This window comes from Polyergus mexicanus, unplaced genomic scaffold (genome assembly GCF_030449975.1).
Source record: "Polyergus mexicanus isolate NDT 795.1 unplaced genomic scaffold, iyPolMexi1.0 SCAF_10, whole genome shotgun sequence".
Classification (NCBI taxonomy): Eukaryota; Metazoa; Arthropoda; class Insecta; order Hymenoptera; family Formicidae; genus Polyergus; species Polyergus mexicanus.
The window spans coordinates 7,876,354-7,896,541 of record NW_027223330.1 but is presented as its reverse complement, the minus strand read 5'-3'; the positions used below and the strand labels follow the sequence as shown (position 1 = coordinate 7,896,541).

The 20,188-nt window shown below is 43.6% G+C and overlaps 1 protein-coding gene across 2 annotated transcripts in view; it reads left to right on the top strand.

Moving 5' to 3' along the window:
• Positions 1 to 20,188, top strand: part of LOC138936951 (sodium-coupled monocarboxylate transporter 1) — a 99,534-nt gene that overhangs the window by 13,545 nt on the left and 65,801 nt on the right. Inside the window, exon 13 of one of the 2 annotated variants that reach the window (XM_070302757.1) lies at positions 557 to 655. The exons of the other annotated variant lie outside the window; for it this stretch is intronic. Within the exon in view, the coding sequence (XP_070158858.1) occupies positions 557 to 578 (22 nt within the window). The 3' untranslated portion in view covers positions 579 to 655. Of the gene's footprint in view, positions 1 to 556; positions 656 to 20,188 lie in introns of those variants that run through there. 2 annotated transcript variants of the gene reach the window in all.

Genomic DNA, 20,188 nt, shown 5'->3' with positions numbered 1-20,188 from the left:
TATCGTAATGTCGAGTCAAATCACTTATACATTTTTTTATCGTATAAAAAAAAAAAAATATATATTGTACTTTCCGTCGTAGAATAAGACGAAATGAAATCTTGACTATTTTTCCTTGGAATTTTTTCACACTTATGTTTCTTTAATATTAAGGGCTACAAATAAGACGGACTATCTCAACGGATCCGGAGACTTGTTTCGTAGTCTCGTATTGTTAAGATACTATTAGTTATAGTGAGAGCATACCATGGAGTGTATCCATTGTGCAGCTTAGTTAAACAGGAAGGAAGGAAGGAAGGAAGGGAGGGAGGGAGGGAGGGTTACGGCCGTCCCCGCGTTTGTCTTCGAGCGCGCGGAATCTTCGCGCCAAATCCCCGAGAAGGATCCAATTAACTCTCTAAGAATTCGATTCCTCGCCCACGCTAATTCCAAGATAGTGCGCCAGCACTATCAGATTAGAAAAGACAATATTTGCCGCGGCGCTTGTAACTCTAATCGCGTATCGCCCTGCAGATGCTCCTTCAATTAATAGCGGCTACTGTTTGCTTCCTTCCAGAACCTTCGCTCGCGCCTGCTGATTAAACAAACCAGCGGCTGTAACGGCACAAGATATATATCTAGTTCAGTCAGGAAAATTAAACAATTGCCAATGTATATTTCTTAGAAAGCTATAACAATTTAATATTATGTAAAAGCTATAAATAAATTATTTATTTCTCTTCATTTAAAAAAAAAAAAAAAAAAAAAATCCTCGCGTTAACGTATCTTATTATAACGTCAGAATGACGTTACTTTTTACGATGTCATCTCGACTTGTCTCATTGTACTATTCAAATACAGAATAGTTCTGTAAAGCTAAAGAGTACCTTGTCACAGGCATTCTTTCATCGTGAAAAGTTGGAATAAAACTGAGAGTGTAACGAGTAATATCAACGTAATTGCAGGAAAATGAATTGTACAATACATTATTCATGTCGTAATAGAAATTATAAACTCGTATCGACAGATTCTCTTAGCGTTTTTTCCGAAATATATATATCTGGAATGATAATCGAATCGATTGGCATTAATTGTCGCAACGTCAAACGTTTCTGCAGCGTGTCTATTCTATTTATTTGTTTCTCGCCGAATATTTGCGACTTGATTATCGATTGTTGACTTTTCTCGGGCATTCGTGCGATGAAGCGTCGTGCCTCGCCACAATTTACAGTCGAATAATTATCCGTTTTCCGTTTGCATTGTTCTCGACGTTCTCCAACCCACAATTTAAGGAAATTTCCATAATAAGCTACGGTTAAGAGTAATGTTAGCCGAGGCATAAATCCCTCGCGCCTCCCCCCCCCCTTTTCTCCACCTTCCCATTCTTCATCCACCCACAAAGGAATCTTCCTCCTCCCTCTTCCGCGGGCAAAGATACGCCTCGCGATAAAAACTGCTTTTTATTTCCATACAATTATATCGGCGATGTAAGCCGCGAGCATCCACGCGTGTGTCTATGCATCGTTTTTAAGAATCATCGTGCGATTTATCGTACGAATCTCTTCATATCCTTTCGTACATATTTCGTTTCCATGTAAATATATCAGGATTCTTTCTATTTTTATTAAAAACTGCACCTTTAGTTAAATATTGCAACAAGCATCATTTACAGTTGAAAGTTTGTAATCCGTGTGAAAATTCAATTTTATAGGTTTGCGGAAAATCAAAGTTGTAATTTGATGATAAATGCGGATGCTTGATGCGAATTGGAAACGATCTCGGAACTGCATCTCGATCGCGATCGTCGTAAACTACTAGCAACGGCCGGTGATACTTCACGGTAACGGTATTTAGGAGAAACTGTCGCGACTGTCATCCGCGATGAAATGGCGGAGGCGGGGAAGGCATTAAGCGTAATGAATTACCAAGCGAGCAGAGTAATGTGTCTTAATTACGGCCCGCGGCACAATAATTATGTAATTAGGCATTGTTTGCCGACCAGCCCCTAATCACAATCCCGATGTCGCAGCCTCGTCACGACTCGGGATGCAGCGACGTGTTATCGACCGCCAACGTTGTCTCCGCCGTTGTTCGCTCGTATGCAGATTCCGTTTCGTCTGAAATGGTTAAATTGATGTTTCTTGGAGCTTCTCTATCTCCATGAGATAGAAAGAGAAAGAGAAACTCTCAAACTAAGCATATAGAAATAATGATGTTTCGTATCATTTTACTTGTATGTTAAACATTTTCGATGAACTGATAATCGTGACATTAATGGATTAATATTTTACTAATCGATATAATATAATTTGTTTTCGTAACAATTTCTATTGGATTACACAAAAAGATGTCTATCTGTCTAGAAAGCAATTGCTAGCTTCCAGCTCGCGAACGAATATCGGGAAAGCTTTACACTCGAACATAAACGGGCATGATTATCCGAAAGCTCAGGATCAAACGCAAACGGTTACGGAAACAGCGGTGGCCGACTGACGGAATAACTAATTTATCAATTCTTCGCTTCGGTTGGCTCCGATACCTATGGCTATATTTGGCGAACGCGTGTAAACAGGACTCCAAACTCCCAGAACGTGCGGTACTTGTGTGCGTCCTTGCGCTTGGGAAGCCTCCTTTTCTCCTTTCAAAGCTCCTCCAGCCATCTAAAAGCAGCGCGCGACCGTATTCATCGTCAATTTCTATTAGAATACCAAGTAATCGTAACCCCGAGTTTTCGCAAAATCCTCTCGTCGTTTACAGGCGACATACAATGAAGAATAAAGGCAAAATCGATAATTCTCACAACAGATATTTTTGCTCGATGTGAGCGATGATAAACAGTTTTCGCAATGTCTCTCGTACTACAATAGTCACTATGGACAAGCCGCAAATACCGCAGCCACGTGAGTTTAGTTTCGTGAATAATGGCCCAATTAGGAAGTAATAACACGTCTCTTGCCATTGTACGACTCCGAGTTAGAGTTGCGAGAGTCTCGAATAGTGTACGGGTCTCTCATTATGATGCCTCGCAAAAGAGCCGGTGGAAACAACGGAAAGAGATCGCGCGCTCCCTTCATCAACGGTAATTAACGATTTCTAATTAATCGCGGAAACGATATTTTACAAAGAATTGCCCTCTCAACGGACGCGTGTCATCTTTGCGGATATTTTTAAATAAACGCAATTGAGAGCGATGTATTAAACGGAAGTCGTAAATCGATTTAATGATACATTGATCCCAATCGTCGAAGATTTATACTGTCTGGCTTTTAAACGCGCGTAAAAAATGAACTCAAATACAGGTTTAATTAGTGTCGAATAAAATTGCCGGATTGGCGTGATTGACTGAAAAGGCTCGTCGAAAAAGACATTCGGATATTTCATTATGTCAGAACCGAACCAACGTCAATTATGCAAATTATGGGCACGCATATATGTATACGTATACGTATACGTATATATATATATATATATATATATGTATATGTCCGCTTTCACAGAGGATCGGCCCGACCAAGAGCGAAAAATTCATTTATGAGCTTTTTGCGCGATGAAATATTTTTTTAGTTAATCGCGTTAGCCTGTCGTTGCGGTCCGCCGTGACCCCGCGTGACCCTTCCACCTACCCACCGCTTGCCCTCCAGCGAATTCTCATAAATCCATCCATGACTTTTCGATATCACCCCGATTTTAATGGTTACATTTGTTCAATCTTATATGACGAGGGAGAAACTGCACATTATACGAAATTAATGATGAATAAATGATACGGATTTACTAGATATTTGATAAAGAAATACCATGAATTTCTTCATTCGTTATACGGCTTTCTTCTTCTCGTGCTTTTTCTTCTTTCACTTGGCGCGTTCGGCCTTTCCTTTCCCCACACATCTCTCTTCCTTCTCCTCCCCTTCTTTATCTCGCCCTTTCCTCTCTCACTCTCTCCGTCTTTCTCTCGCAACTTGCTCGAATCCGCGCGGGCCCGCTACGAGGTTAATTGCAAATATAATTAGCAGCTCGCAGTCATAAGCGCGGCCGTTTGTATTTGAATGACTGCCTCGGCGTTCTCACGACCCCGATTGTCTATGAAATGGATCTCGCTGGCGCATGCGGCAAAAGTAGCCGACCCATTGCTAATTATCCATGATACGGCATTTAATTAAAGCCAATGGCCAATAGTGGCGGTATCTAAACCCTATATATAAGGCGCTACCGGTACGATAGTTTAATTGCATTACAAACGCGTTTAATATTGCGAAATATATATATTTCGGGTGTATATATATATATATATATATATACACTCTCGAATATATAATAAGTGTGTAAAATGTATGGGGAAGAATAAGTAGCTGATACATTAAAAAGTAAAATCTTGTAAAATATTTCTTCTCATTTCCAACACATATAGATATCGCTGTTCGCTTTCTATATAAGCGCAAACTATACCGACGCGTACAAAGAAGAAGCACTTCTTAGAGAGAAGCACGGCAGCGAACGAATTCGATGTTTCGATGCGTAAAGGCCGCGAGTCGCGGAGGGTTCTTCGAACGCTACACGAATCGCGAGCACGAAGCGAACGCGAGAAGACAGTCCAATATTTCCCGATGGGAATCGACAGGTGTCCCTAAGGGGAGAAGGGGGGTGGGGGGTGGGGGGGTTGGGGGTAGGGGCTCCCCCTAAGTACCGCTTACTTGGGGAATTATGTCTGTCACGTCTGTCCGTTTGCCCGATTCATTTCACATCATCCGTTCGCATTCACCTTTCGTGCTCGCACGCTGCTTTTCTTCCGATTCAAGTTGGCTTACGGCATTCGTGCATGCACCGAAACGCAAATGCTGTCTCAATGCTTGGCGCTCTCTCCCCTCAATTCGTCGCGGGTGTGCGACAAGATTCCTTATATACAATATGTACGTCCGGATAGAGGTTGGCGTAAGCTTCTCGGGGCCGAAGAGACCTCCCCGACGACTCTTTGTAAGATAAGAAGCAACCACCAACCACCATGGTGGTTTCATGAATTAGATGAAAATCATATTTTTGAAAGACGATCGAGCTTTTCATCTCGAGCGTAAAGTTTATTCTCGCGTAACGAATGGAACGTGCCAAGTGTCGTTCCTCTGTTCTCAGAAATCTTTTAAACGCTCTTGAGGCTATTCGATAATTGAAATTGTCAAGACTGAAAAAATAATGCTTAGAAATATACGTATATAGAATATACGCGTTTTTAAGATTATTCTAGAAGACTGACACAACCCCCCTCCCCCGTCTCTATTTCGCTATCTAAAGAAGAAATTTTTACTTCCGGATTTTATATATATATATATATATATATATTTTTTTTTTTTGTATACGTGATAAAGGCGAGTGATGCAGTACACGTATGTGTGCATCGCGTATGTGGATTCGCGCGTGTATCGAACGAAGAGAGGGGATCGAGAGAGGTGGGGAAGGCGAATTGATTTTAGCGCCGGGCTTTGTGAAATGAAACCCGGCCGAGCCATCGCCATTAACAACGATAAAAATAATCCAATCCGACGTTTGTTTGATCTATCAGCGCCTATATTTCGCGCACGCTCTCTATTCTGGCTGATTACGATCTTTCTCGATTTAGGCGGCGAGCCGAATCGCGCGCGCGCGCGCGCACGCGCAATCGCGGTCCGACGCGAGATCGAATTTATCGAATCGTGCTCGTCCAACTATACTCGCGATAGTAATTTCAATTACTAACCACTTTCCGTCACTGCGTCGGATTTTCTTTGTCGCCGGTCCCGGGATGATTTGGATTAAGCCGGCTCCACACGGCATCGCGTATGTATTCGCCAACGTTGGCGAACATGCACCGACTATCGGTGTCAAACATGTCAACGTGACCGCACAAACTATATCCCGTATGATATACACAATATTATTCCAGATGAATATAAGTCAAGATATAGGGGGCATTAATGTAAGAAGAAAGGATATTTCGCATGGAAAAAAAAAAGAAAAAAAAATCTCGTTTCCGATACAAAAAAAATTTTGAACGCGCGCTCACAGGCAACTTTATTTCATAATGTTTTATAACTAAATGCATTTTTCGCGCGCACGTTTGTGCATCGTTAATATCAAGATTTACGTAACACGCGTGTGTTATATATAATTGCAATTTTGTTGAATAATTATCTTTTCTCCTTTATTACATTTTTTTTTTTTTTTTATAATACCCCCATCGACAGGTAAAATGTAAAAGGGGAACCGGCCATTGCAATTTCGAATCATCGAGATAATCGCAAAGTGCGTTTTTCCAATTTTATAGCGATATTATGTAAAGCGGAGAACGGGCGAATGCGGAGAATCAGGCGGCAGCGCGGTATTGAATTTTGTGAATGTTAATTTATTTGAAAAAGTTAATGATGGCAGTCGGCCGATCATAAAAAATATTCGGCCGAAAAATGATCGGAATACGCAAAATGAAATGAAATGAGGAAGCAGGTAACGCGTACAGACCCCAAGCGCTGCGCACATAACGCTATTTAATTTCTCGTTTCTGTTTGAAGCTATGTTGCCGAAATATATAAATAATTAAGATAAGTCGTCCGAACTAGGGCGAATTTTCAATCTATGATTAATAATTCGCGCGAGATTCTACTCGAGCATTAGATAACAGAAATACGGTCGCGCGTTTTTAATGGAAAGCACGTCAATAATGGAAGGGATATGTATGTAATTACAATCGTAATTACGCGCTCTCGTTATTGTGAAAAGAAAAAGAAAAATCGCGGATGAACGAAGAGATTTATTGTCCAGATCGTTAGTACCTTGATTACGAGTTATATGAAAGAATGACGAGGAGAAGACAGGCAATTATCATAATTATAATAATTGAACACTCTCTTAATTTACTTATATGCTAATTATTTTATGCCCATACATCCATAATTCTCGGGTATGAATTATTAATCAGCACTATACGCGACGCGGCAGATTACTTATTAAAAGTAAACTCGCGAGGCGGCAAAATTCAACGAATAATTGTTCGCCGACGAATCATGTCGCGAAAAAAAAAAAAAAAAAAAGAACGTATGCTACAGCCGATTAATCGATTCTAAAAAATTGGCCGATTCAAAATCTAACACAGCTGATTAGCAGTGCGAGGAAATTGACTTTTCCGCGGCTATATTTTCCATCATTTTTAAAATCCGCCGAGAAAATAATACTGATCTGTATTTTTTTTTTTTTTTTAAATGACAGTTTTTTGTAATGAAAAGTTTTCTATCCTTTATTCATTTACGGCTTTTCTGATATATTTAGGTATCTTCTGAGGAAATTCTATCTTTGAACTAAACTCTGCGCACCTTCGCAGACTTGCTTATAACGACGGTGACCGGTGTCATCCGTTTTGTTCGAGATGGTTGAATGCCTCCTAGGGATAGAAGAAATAACTTTGCTCGATGGCTGGAGTTTTTCGCGAGTTAAGGCGGATAGAGAGACGTCGACACGGCGGGGGAAGGCGGCGGGGGAAGAGTCGGGGGACGAATTCATTCGTAATTCATGGAGATCGGCCGACGGCCCCGTCAAAACTTCGAATATTCGTCCATCAAACGCGTTTTTCCCGTCAACTTTCGCGGTGTCTACTAACGCTCTCTCTCTCTCCCCCCGTACGTCGGTCCAGCTGACGGCTCTTCCCGGAGAAAATGATAACCTCGTTTCCGACCACTTTGCGTCGCGCCACGTACGAGTTTCACGAACTTCCGCCCTCCCTCCGTCGTGTACCTGACATAATCGCGTTACCTCCCTCGTTCTCGTTTTCCCTCGGTCGCGCCGTTCTTGCTTCTTTTTCGGCGACGTCGTAGTGTCGGTACAACGTCAAAACGTCCTACGTGACCACTGATACGAGAGAGGGTGATGCCGCCGCTCTCGTTTGAGAGGCGCGTTCCTCGTCACGTCGATGAACAAAAATGCCAAAATTCGCGAAAATGTAACCGCGAGAACAAGACGCGAGAAATTTTATACGTCATCTACGCACGCACTCTCCTTGTTTTAATTATCAACATTACCGAGCAACAGTCTCACCAATCGAGCAATTATTAAATCTTTATAAGTAAATGCACCTTGATAATAATCAACAAACGATCACACGCATACATATCGCGAGTGAATGCGTATCGCGATTTTTTTACCATGTACGTGACATGATGCAAAAGCGATAAAATAAAAAACCGTTTATACACGAGCCGCTCTTGCGCTCTGACTTTTCCCCTTCCGTTCCTGCTTTCTCTGTCGCTCGTTCTCATATTATATACTCGAAATTTTTCTCTCTCGCAATATCAAAAATTGACTAGAAAACTTTATATTTTATATATATATATATATATATATATATATATATATATATACATGTACACACATATTATAAAAGATTTCACTATTATCTTGCATCTCTAAAGAAATGAAACATTATCGAACTCTTCGCGCGATCAATCGATCAATCGATCATTTTCTCTTTCGCTAATTAATATTAATAATTTCTTGAAAATCAATATTGCGCGTTAATATCTTCGCGCGATCTACCTTCTTTTCTTTTTATAAAAATTCAGAAACATATGGAAGCGCATAGCGCTCGTCGCAGTTGGACGAAACAAGTGTCAGCGAAGCGACCGTGGGTGGATTATCCGCATAAAAATTCGGGAGAGCGAGCCGGGGGGGGGGGGAGCGGCGGAATAGCTACAGGGGGGAAGAGGAGGAGGTGAAAATTATACGCGATGTGCCGGAAACGACAGAAAATATAAACCAGGTGAAATTCGCAGACTCTTATATACCGATTTCGGCGTCGGAGTACAAATAGGCGCGCGCGAGAGAGAAGGAAAGACTCTGTGTACGTTCCGCCTCTATCTCTTCCCTTCCTTTATCCCACGCGGCCCTCTTTCTTCCTGTCAGTCGCACCGGCGTGGGTGCGACGCGGCGTCGTTTTTACTGCGGCGTGAGCGCCGCGGCGTTAAATGTTCCATATCGCCGAATATTCGCTCGCACACGCTTCCCCGGGATATCCCTTTATTCCGTCGAATAAAGGCATAAACTCACGATTAGGCGAGGGTAACGGCGACGCTGCGCGTCCATCGTGGAGAAAAGGGCGCCCGTTAAAAACAACCGTGTTGCTCGTGCTTTCACGCGCGCTAAGACTTTATTTACTACGTATTATCGAATGCTTTGAGAATTTTTAAGGACAGAGAGGAGGGGAGCGATCCTAAACGAGTGATCCAAGCAAACGTAAAATTTCCATGCTTCCAACTATCGCGGATAAGCGAAATCATGTTCGGATTGACAGCAGCGCGCTTGAATAAGTCAAGTGTCATTAAATCTCGTATAGACTATTGTTTGACCTATGAAATTGTCTCTTTTGAGGAACAGTGCCGCGGATCGATTCAACGTCAATTTTCGTACGGCTTTTATAGAGCGTTCGCGGAAGAGGAATTCCGTGAATATCCGCAATGACAATGAGGTCTTCAGTCGAGAGATCGATACATCGATTCTGCGGCGATAGATACTGCCGTGACTCGAATCGCGACGGCGGCTCGTGAATAATTTGGCGAAAGACAAAAGTGACATCGCGATCGATTGCGCCGTGTCAACAAGGATCTTGGCAATGGAAGGCAAACAGTCAAATATTTGACGCTGCCTGTCGAAATTCAGAAATATTCGACAAAAATAGAGCCGCCGGCCCCCGATAGAATGGTTAATTCGTATCCTCTCGTGAATCTTCTCTCTGACCTCTTCCAGCTCTTCCTCTCATATTTGCACTTCTCCCGCATCCTTATTCACCCGGAACCAATTATCGTTGGCTTTTATCCGAGATAGTCGTTTTACGCCGCGCTAGTTAATCTTATTCCGGCTTAAAACAAACGCGTGTCTGATGTTGCGGAAAGAGTCTTACGGATCGTCAACACATTATTCGGTCAATTAATCTCGCGACAAGAAAGAGGGGAAACGGATGCTTATTATTGGCCGACATTTTATAATATTCTAATTTATATTATTAATATAATTTATATTTTTATTAATAGTAGAGATTATTTTACCTCTCTTTCTCTCAAAATATATTGTATTTAAGAAAATAAAAACATACAGAGACAAATGCGATCGTTTTGGAAAGTTCGTAAACGCTTTTGTCCTACAGTTAGCAAACGAGCTAAAAACGTTTCCGAGCGATCGTAAACTATATGATGGTACGAGTAATAAAAGATGGGATAAACGTTACGTATCCGAGACGATGTTTATTCGGCGAAAACGCGCGATAAAGATTCCGCGGCACTATACCGATCGTTTCGCAAAATCGTGAAATATTCTCGAGTTTCGGGCTGAATTGTACTTGGGAAGCGCGTTTACTGCGCGTGAAACGAGGCCTTAGCTGTACTTTTGAATTTTACAAAATACACCGGCGAGATATACTTACGCCCCTCCCCTCTCCTCGTTCCCTTCGCGGCGCGAACACGCTTTCGCGTTCCGGCGAAATATCAGACGTTACGGGGTGGTTTTCTTTTCTACCGAATTACAGCAGAATCCTTGAAGTATCTCTGGAACTTGAATTTGTCTCTCTCTCTTAATTATATATTTTTCAAAATTCTGTTCATAAACAAATTTCGTTGCGATACAAAGTAAGCCTTTGATTAAAATCGCACTTTTATCTCATCTTTCGATACTTTCTTACGTACTTTTTAATTATTCGCTCGCCCTCTCTTATGAAAAGTAGTACTATAGATGCTGCGACGTAGGCGGCGGAACGCCCCAACGGGAACTTGTGAGACGAAATCGAGGCCAGCGAGAAAAACGTAGGCCTGTCGGATCGGGAATGCGTACAATATTATGGGCAGGCGGACAAGAAGAAGAACAAGAAGGTCTCGGTGAACTCGACCTAAGGCGTTTGCTGGTCTGGGCGCGTTCGGCGCGCTCTGTACTTAGCGCGAAATGAATCAAGTCGCTGGTTCCAAGGCGGGCAGGTGCTTATTACTCACTCGTACAGGCCACGTTCGCCACCCTCTCTCTCTCTCTCCTCCCACACCCCTATTCCCCGCGTTCTCTCCCTCCCCCTCACGCGGAAACCTCCCTTGCCCTCCGGCTCTGGCCCAAAACTCCTCCTTTATCGTTCGAGCGCCTCGAATATCTCGGAAATCTCTCTCTCCCCTTTATTCTTCTCCGCCGATTTCCTCGTCGCGAAGCTCGCGATTATCACGCGTGAGAATTAATGCTCGTAGGAAACTCGCCGCGGAAATTCCAGATTCCGATTCCGATATTATCGCAGGTACCCGCAAGTTGCGTCGTCCCGCTCGACGCCAAGATTTCCGCGCGATTGGAAAGCCGTTTGCCCTTTCGATTCCCTCCCTCGTATCGGGGAGCGATTCAAATTCGAAATTCTCGTCGAGAGAAATTTCCCTCGCGTCTTTCGATCGTCGTACAATCGCCAAAGGGTACTTCATCGGCGTCTTCAAATTTCCGCTCGCGACACGCTAAGCTGATCACAGAGAAGCCTCTCCCGTAAGCCTCTGTTCCGAATACCAAAGTGTGGCGTAAATAGAGTAACGTGATTAGCTGTCGGTTGGCTTTTCTCGCAAGTAGTGCATAATGCCGAGGCGCGCGCGTGAAATTTCGCCGTTGCGGAGTTTGTCGTACGGACTGTCGGAGCGTCTCTGGAGCAAGGAGTCGAGAACGAGGGGGATGAGAGACGTGTTCCTAATGGCGGTCATCTCGAATACCCTAAGGCGGCTATTGTCTCGGTTTATGCCTTCCTTGCGTTTGTATATATATATATATATATATATATCACGTTGTGCGCGTTGCAATAATCTTTGACCATGGGCACCGAGAGAACAAGTATCACTTTCGTCTCCGCGACTTTTCGATCGACAATTTTACTCTCTACATTTCGTAAAAAAGCGAGTGTTTTAGAAAAGAGACTCGATTAATGGCATCGGTGCGCCATGTACATTTCGCATCTTATACATTTGCGTTTAACGACACGAGAAACACATCTGCATTTATACACCGAACGGATATTTCCTCGAAACTTAATAATCCGTCTTAATCGTAAATAGCAGCTACATTCCCGTTGCCGAGTGATTTCACAATCACTCGTAGCACGAACGGCCAATCTTAGCCTAGGTGTCTTGGCGACGATGCCGACAGAGAATCGCAGGTGTGCATAATAGAGATTCGAGCTCGCGTGATGAGAAATTGCGCTTACCGAATAAGCATCTTTCCTTCGCGCGTGGTCCCCTGTACTCCTCCTTCCCCACCTCCTCCCCGTCCCAGTGTAACTGGCGCCCGGAGGGACGATCCCGATCTCTCCAACTATCTCATCCGTGCTTGCATCATAACGGCGATGCGTACGTGTGCGCGCGCGCGCGCGCGCGTGTGTGTATATATACGTGTATGGCATGCGTACGATTGTGGGTGTGTATCCCCCTATCGAGGACGTAGTCGCGCGTAATAACTGCGAACGGTTCGTTCCCGGCGTTCCCGAGATCAGATTAGGGACTCCGGGCGTATTAGATCCTCGTGAATGCGGCGCGCCGAGATCGTATCTCGGGCCGACGCTAAAGAGGAAGCGGTTTCCGCTGCGACGATCGGCCCCACTCGATCGTCCCCATAAAGCGCGCGATTAACCATCGCGCGGAGATGGAACGCTCTCGAATAATTTCACCGTACGATTCGACGACTCGCCAAGGAACTGTTGTTTCGAGAATCCTGAAAAAGTCCGACCGAAACATCTTCGGAAAACTTTGACGTCTTGATTAATGTACGCGAATCTCGGTAGGTATCTCTTAAAAAAAAAACATGTAATCAAATATATATATATATATTTGATATTATTTTATACCGGAAAAAATCAATTTTCTGTAAAAATAATCTCAGGGTATTCGACCGTAATTAAGTGTGTCTCACGACGTTTACTCTGCGAAAGCGAAGCATGTCGGGGAGTAGGATGATGGCTTTCGTGCCGTGTCTAATCTTATCTCGTTCTCCCGCTCGTCCGTCTCTTCGCGCGGTGTCCGTTGAATCACTCGTAAATCGAGCATGCTAAGAGAGGCCCCCTCCGTCGGTTGTGTTCGCTTCGAGAGAATCGATTTCGTTCCCGTGTTTGCGGGATTGCATCCCGACAGGATCTTCCGCAGCAAACCCTTCAAAATCGCTCTTTGACCGCGCGCGCTCCTCGAAATCCTCCCCATATCAGATTCTCTCAAGGAGAAAGCAAGAAAGAGAGAGAGAGAGAGAGAGAGAGAGAGAAGGCGAGAGTGTGCTAGACGGATCACTAGACAGATTGCCGGCTTTCGTCCAATAGCTTTCGGAGATTCCGAAAAATTAGTACAATGTTGCCCTCGATCGTCGTCAAGATCGAAAGTATATCATTATATTTCATGTCTTAATGTTTTAATATTTTTTAATAACTGCCATATAATAACTTATAAATGGTATTACGTAATCGAGAAACTTTAGATGCCTTTTTTGTAAGTTAAGAATTTTTTAAATATTATATATGTATATTATGTATATGTGTCTCATCTCGCGCACGCACTTCTTTCTTAAAATATATATTACTCAACGTAGAGTCTCTCGATATAGTCTGAAATTTATCTTCGACAATTTCCCCGACTATGCGTATTTCGTATACCTGTGTTTAGGTACTTTAGCCCAAGTCCCAGTGGGAGCTCATGCTTCATGTAAGGAATCTGACGTGAGTTCCGGCTATGAAGATGTTTTTCGGCTTGCGGTATCAGCTTCCCGTTGCTTCGCGAAGCAAGGTAAAACGACGGATCAGCCAAGTCGCGTCGCGCGCCTGCATATTTCATAACGGCTGACACAATTTCCGCGCCTCACAATCCCTTCGGGGTTCCCCGTGCGTCCGCGTTTGCGTTCCCTAAAAATTTCAACGGCCGAAATACACTCTATCGAGCCGTCGTTGTTGCAGTCGGTGGATCAGAAGGATCCGCTCGGCGCGAATTGTCCAACCAAGTGCCCTCCTTGCGCTACGCGTTGATCTCGCCCACTTGGAGCCAAAAAAGCGAAACGACTCGTTGCAACGACACAATAACAACGATAACCAAGCACTGAACAAAAAAGAGAATGTTGAGAAAAATCGCCGAGTGAGTGAGAGAGATGAAGCCGTAGCCAAGCGCGAATTTGACAATAAAGCTTCGTCGAAGAGAGAGAGAGAGAGAAAGAGAAAATAGCCGGAGGCGAGTTTTCACATTTAATTCGCGCTCGCTGAAACAAGGGATGGGAAAGGGAACGGAGAGGGATAGGAAGGCTCAGGGATTAACGTCGCGAAATATCACGAAAATATGTAAATATATCGAGAGACAGGCAGTCGAGCGGGCAGCGGGTGGTAGGGTTGAAGTGGGATGAAGGTTTGAGAGGGGTTTGCAGAATCGAGTGGCTAGGGGTGATAGCGGGGTGGATGGGAAGTGAGCGGAGCTTTCCAGAGCGTAGGAGGCCCATTGAAAGATTAAAAAACTCGCTCGCGTACATGTCGAATCTATAGTACCGGACCCTTTTTTTGTCTCACTCGCTCTCTCTCCCCTTTCCTCTTTCCTTTTACGCGTAAGCGGAACATCGCGGAGAAAAACGGAAGGCAATGAGGGGAGCGACTCAGATATTTAACTATAAAAATATTTCCTTCGCAACTGCCGGGAGAATTTTTTTCTCCATTTATACCGGGCGAATTCGATGCGTTTACGACTATATATTCGAAAACGAGTTTTCTCGTAGCCCCTCGACGATACGTTAATTGCTTTTTCAGCACACGATTATCGCGCATCAAATATTTAATACATTTTTTCTAAAACACCATAAAAGACGCTAACAAAAACTAGTAATATGGCTACCCAGCGTAGCAAGTACGCGGATAAATACGTGGGCGAGCGCCCACGTGTGGAACGTAAGTAAGAACAAAAAGCGGAGGGAGGATTTTACTTGATTTTAACTCCAGTAACCGGCTGAGCTCGGACATAACACAGGTAGAGTCTATTGTTCCGCGCCGTTCCGCGGAAAGAAGAGCCGGCAGAGACTATCGGCTTAGTTCTCGCTTTGAGATTCGCCGAGATTTGGAGAACGCTTAATGCACCACGAGCGGGGGATGAAAGCACTTTTCAGACTCTGCAAAATATCTACGAATTTTTTTAAGCATTAGCATTAATATTTTTAATTTCTGCATTAACACGCGAAATTTTTCAATAGAGAAAAATTGATTTCAATTATTAAAAATCATTGAAAAATTGATCTCGTCTATTCACTCGTGTTTGAAAAAAGATGTAATCTGTTGCAATATTCTCAATATGTTATAAATAACATGTGACAAAATAAATACAAATGTAATCATTAGTATAAACTAACGATCGGACGGAAGGAAGGAAGGAAGGATCGTGTTTTGTTCGTCGTAATTAATAATCGACGCGTAATCCAATTTCAACAATGCAATTATTCAGAGACGCAGGACGGTATTTGAAGGTTGCGACATATACGGTATATAATAGATGCCTGATGCAGATTCAGCCATATTGGGAAACCAAATACAGTTGACACAGAAAATACAGTCGTACGGGGAAATGTAAATAAAATCAATATTTTGTATTCGCGCGGTAGAAACAAAATTTTCCCATGGGATTTATCGTGATTTATCACATCGTCAAGTCGATGTGAATTTTGTTTTCTATCTTTAAAAAACATTCATGACGAGATAAATATGTTCTTTCAATAATTAAACTCACAGCGAAATGAACAAGCGGTGTAAATTTGTCCAAGCAATTTTAAATAAACGGACCTAAATTTTCATACATGTACTTTAAACTTGACGCGTACGAGAAGCCCCCGTATGAGTGAGAAATGTATCTTAAATTTACTATATGAAAAAAAAACCGCCACGATACACTAATACCCGTATTCATAGTCCTTCCTTATTTTAAGGACGGAGGAAGCCTCCATGAAGGATTCCTTGAATCTGCAGGGCCACCTTGTTTCATAGATGGACCTCGAGTCTCCCTTTCAGAAGGAAGGAATATTTTAGGGATTTTTAGGGACCGACTGGAGGCAGCACCGTTTTATGCTGCCTGCGACTAATTTCATATAATACATATGAAAACTTTTTCGTATCTTCAAAAAATTCCACGGGATTTTCCCAATCGCGCTTTTCGGAATCCGCCACAGAATCCGATTCTCTGGATTTTCGTCTTCAAATCCATCGTCAGAATCATTTAAAAATTCATTGTCCATTATCCCTTTTTCCTTTATACACTTTCAGTTTGAGAGCGCGACAACAAATAACCACAAAACCACAGATTGAAATGTAACGAAACTAACTTTTGAAGGTTATATTTGGTTATATTCTGCGTATCGTCTGCTAAAAAGATCGCATCCACTCCTCAAGGAAGCTCGTGACCTTCCTTGAGATAAGGGAGCCAATAAGATTCCTTGTTCGGTCAAGGAAGAAAGTTCATGAAACGTGGAACAAGGAATCCTCATTCCTCAAGGACGGACTATGAATACGGGTATAAATTCCTATCCTCTTTGCAAGTCGAAGAGACGCTTGGAGATGAAATTAATATAAATTTAATAAACATGACAATTCGCAAGTATCAATACCGATCCGCAATCGAAGGGCCTTTTACAGCGTGCGAAAAATGACGCGCGCAAAGGAATACGGAAAATGATTCGATAACCCGATCAATCGCATCGGACAGATCGTTCGTTAGGCCACGCGTTACTGTCGGCTGGCCGAATCGCGAATAACCAAAGTCGGTACAAACGTGATTGAAATATAACACCGCGTGAGTTTGCTCGCATCATCCAGCTTTCGGCGACGACGCGCGATGCGAGCAAACGTGCCGCGCGCTCGTCAAAGTGAGACCCTCTGGCGTTTTTTTACCATATATCCTGGTCAATTTTTCTTTATTCCGCACATATTTTGCGTGCGTCGCGTCGAAATACTGCCTCCCGAATGTTGACATCGCGTGTTTCGGCGGCGGCGGTGGCGGCGGCAGCGACATCCCAAAGGAAATCGTAATTAATTTATTCAGCCCGTAATGGCGGCATCGCGGCGAGAATGCATCTTTCCGTCGTCCGTCGAACGTCACAATTAGGTAATTAACGATTGCTCATATTTCATCGGTGAAGAAAGGACCGATCGAATTAATTGAATTTTTGCACGGGAAGAAAATTGTTTTACAACTATTTATATACCTATACAAGCTAGTATATATCAATCATTAATATAGGAATTATATACACAAACCTTATTATATAATAACCGTGACATTTTCTTGATCGATCAAAATATTTTCGAAAAATATTTTTATATATAAATAATGTTCCTCCTTTATCATTCGTTTGATGGCAACATCTCGAAGAAGGGACTACACGCGGCTTAAGTGAAGTAACGCGGCGGTCCCGTTAGCTCAAAAAGAAAAAATAACTTTGCTTTCCTCCCATCTCCTATCCCACGTGCTTGATATCATTGTTGAACGGGCACGGCTCGGTTTATTAGAATAATACACCGTTCGCGTGTCGCGGAGGGGAACGACGGCCAGCTAAATACGGAGGTAATTGTTCGAGGGATTGTTGTTCCAGGTTATTCTTATGTAAATCTTGACCGAGCCAGTTTGCTGGAAGTGAAAAGGGGGACGGGAATGGGGAAGGAGGGGAGAGCGTTAGAAAGAGGGAGCGGCGCGAAGAGGGATGCCCCCCCACCCCACCCCACCCCTCTCCTTTCTCTCATAAGCGCCTACGAATATTTGCACGGGGTAATTATTTCGTCGTCCCCCCCCCCCACCTCCTCCTCCTCCTCACCCAGAGGAGAAAGCCGGATTTCCGCCGGAGAGTTTTCCCGCGTGTTATTTCGCTCCTCTCCTCGCGTTATTCTCTGCCATTGTTCTTTCCCTTTCCCGATTTCGGGACGATAACGGGCCTGATCATCGAGCACTCTCGGATCGCGCGAACATTCTCGGAATCGCTCTTTTTCACGATTTTCGGACGCTTTAATGCCGGGGGCCGCGGACTTCTTCGCGCTCGATGGTTACAGCCGCGGCGCATGGCGCGGATTTAATCCTCGCTGAGGATTTCGCTGCCGGTTTTTGTGCCGGTCTGCCTTTAAGAGCCATCCCGATTTCCCGTACGTACCGCATGGGAAGAGCTTAACCGAAAGAGTTGAACTTTATGCTTTCGTCACAGTAGCAGTTAGCATTTTTTATCCACATTTACATTTTTATCATACTCGCAGCTTACGATGAAAACGAGTATTTCAACGTATTGTTCTTCGAAATAATTAATAAGGTAGCCGCATTATTTATTCTCGATCAACATCATCGCGCGTGCATAAAGGAACTCGTAATAAAAAAAGATTTATACAAGGCACTTGCGTGGCAAAAATAAGAAATTAGATTGATGGGTGTGTGGATTAAAAGATCGTTTCTCTTATACCATTTTTTAGTATCTGATAGGTAACATTAATGCTAATTTAACGCGTTTTATAGCGATGTTTCACGACGACATAAATAGCCAAATTAGCCTGGTTAAAAATTGACACGATTGTAAATAAGAACGTGGAGAGACACACTTTCGCAGCGGATCGTGCAGATAATCCACTATTGCGAAGGGTTGGCTACAACTCGAACGAGCAAAGTCGATTACCTTGGACCTTACGTAGGCTTACCGGAAGCCCGTCGAACATCAAAGTACCGCACGCTGGCTTCCCGGTTAATTAATTTTCCCTGTTACACCGATCTTTCCGAGCGTAGTCGTTGTAGGACGTCATACGAGTGCGGTAACCGCGAGACTATAGGTATTCTTATATATTTATATAGCAACGTACAATATTCTCCTTCTTCCCCTCTCTAAAGTCTTGCTTTAGCGTTTGAACATGACAAGAATTATCTCAACTTTTCAATTATCACTTCAATGAATCAGAATATTGAGATATTTAACTTTCGATGATTACACTTGAACTAGGTTTAACATCTAAACGAATTGATTAAAGCTGTTTCAAACGAGTAAACTCTAAACTCGTTTACCGCTAACCTATTATTAGACTTTGATCGAATGAACGTATTTGAATCATTAATCTTTCAAACTTATGATAGCGATCTTACGCGGCTGCTTAAAATATCCCACGATAGATGAGTTCTATTAGCGAGAAGATTGGAAGATCTTGGCTGGGACAACGGGCGGCTGGCTGCTCTAATCCATTCCTTCAGAGTCCATCCACGAGAGGGCCACCTTAGCTTATTTCCCGCTTGTCCTGTCGCGGAAAGAGTACGCGGAAGCGAGGAAAAGCCGCAGGTGCGGAGAGGCGGAGCGACTGGCGCAAGCGCAGGTGCAAACCACACCTCCGTGAAGCGAAGCAGGGAGGAGCGAGATGAAACACCATTCGCGATACTGTCCGCGATTGGCGACCCCGTTCACCTGCTTGGTCTCGTGTTCCATCCATCCCCCGCGCCTCTTCCACCTCCTTGCAGTTTCTGCATCCACGATGGTATCTATTAATGTATTTGTATGACGTCACACTTATCGTCTTCTTCCCCGCCGGAGCCGGGGACGCCTGACGACGGTCCCTGCGACCGATGAAGCTGCGAGTGGACGATGACTACTCAATGTATCCCGCTGACTCATCGGTTGCCATCATTATGCGACGAATACCCGTTTAAGACTTTGTACATAAGCGAATGACTTTGTCATTCGACTTTGTCGAATTAATTTCAATATAAACGCGAATCTTCACGAGACAACGAATGCTTGGAAAATTTCCGATGACAATCTACTTACAATATATATGTGTATTATTAAATTATACCATATCAGTTTCTATCTCTAGCCCATCTTTTCTATCATCAGTCATACTTAGGGACTATATTAAAAGGAGAAGAATTCGAGAACTCGTCAGCATCTCGCTCCAATACCTAGTCGTGGTTTCCGCCCCACTTCGCAACCCAATATCTAAAAAGCCTTCAGTCTGCTGTCGCATCTCGCTAGATGGCACCTCGCTGACCTACCGCGACTCCTCGCAGTCGATTCGCGGCTCTCCGACCGCACGGTCGTCCGCAGCAGGCGCGAATTCCGTCAGCACGCGCCGGCCACACGCTTCTTGACCCCCTCGGTCCAAATAACGCTGAAAATTGCTTGAGACGAGTCCTCCTCGGCCCTGAAACTGCGCGCTGCCGGAGTCGAACGAATCTATTCAAGAACGTGAGCTTCG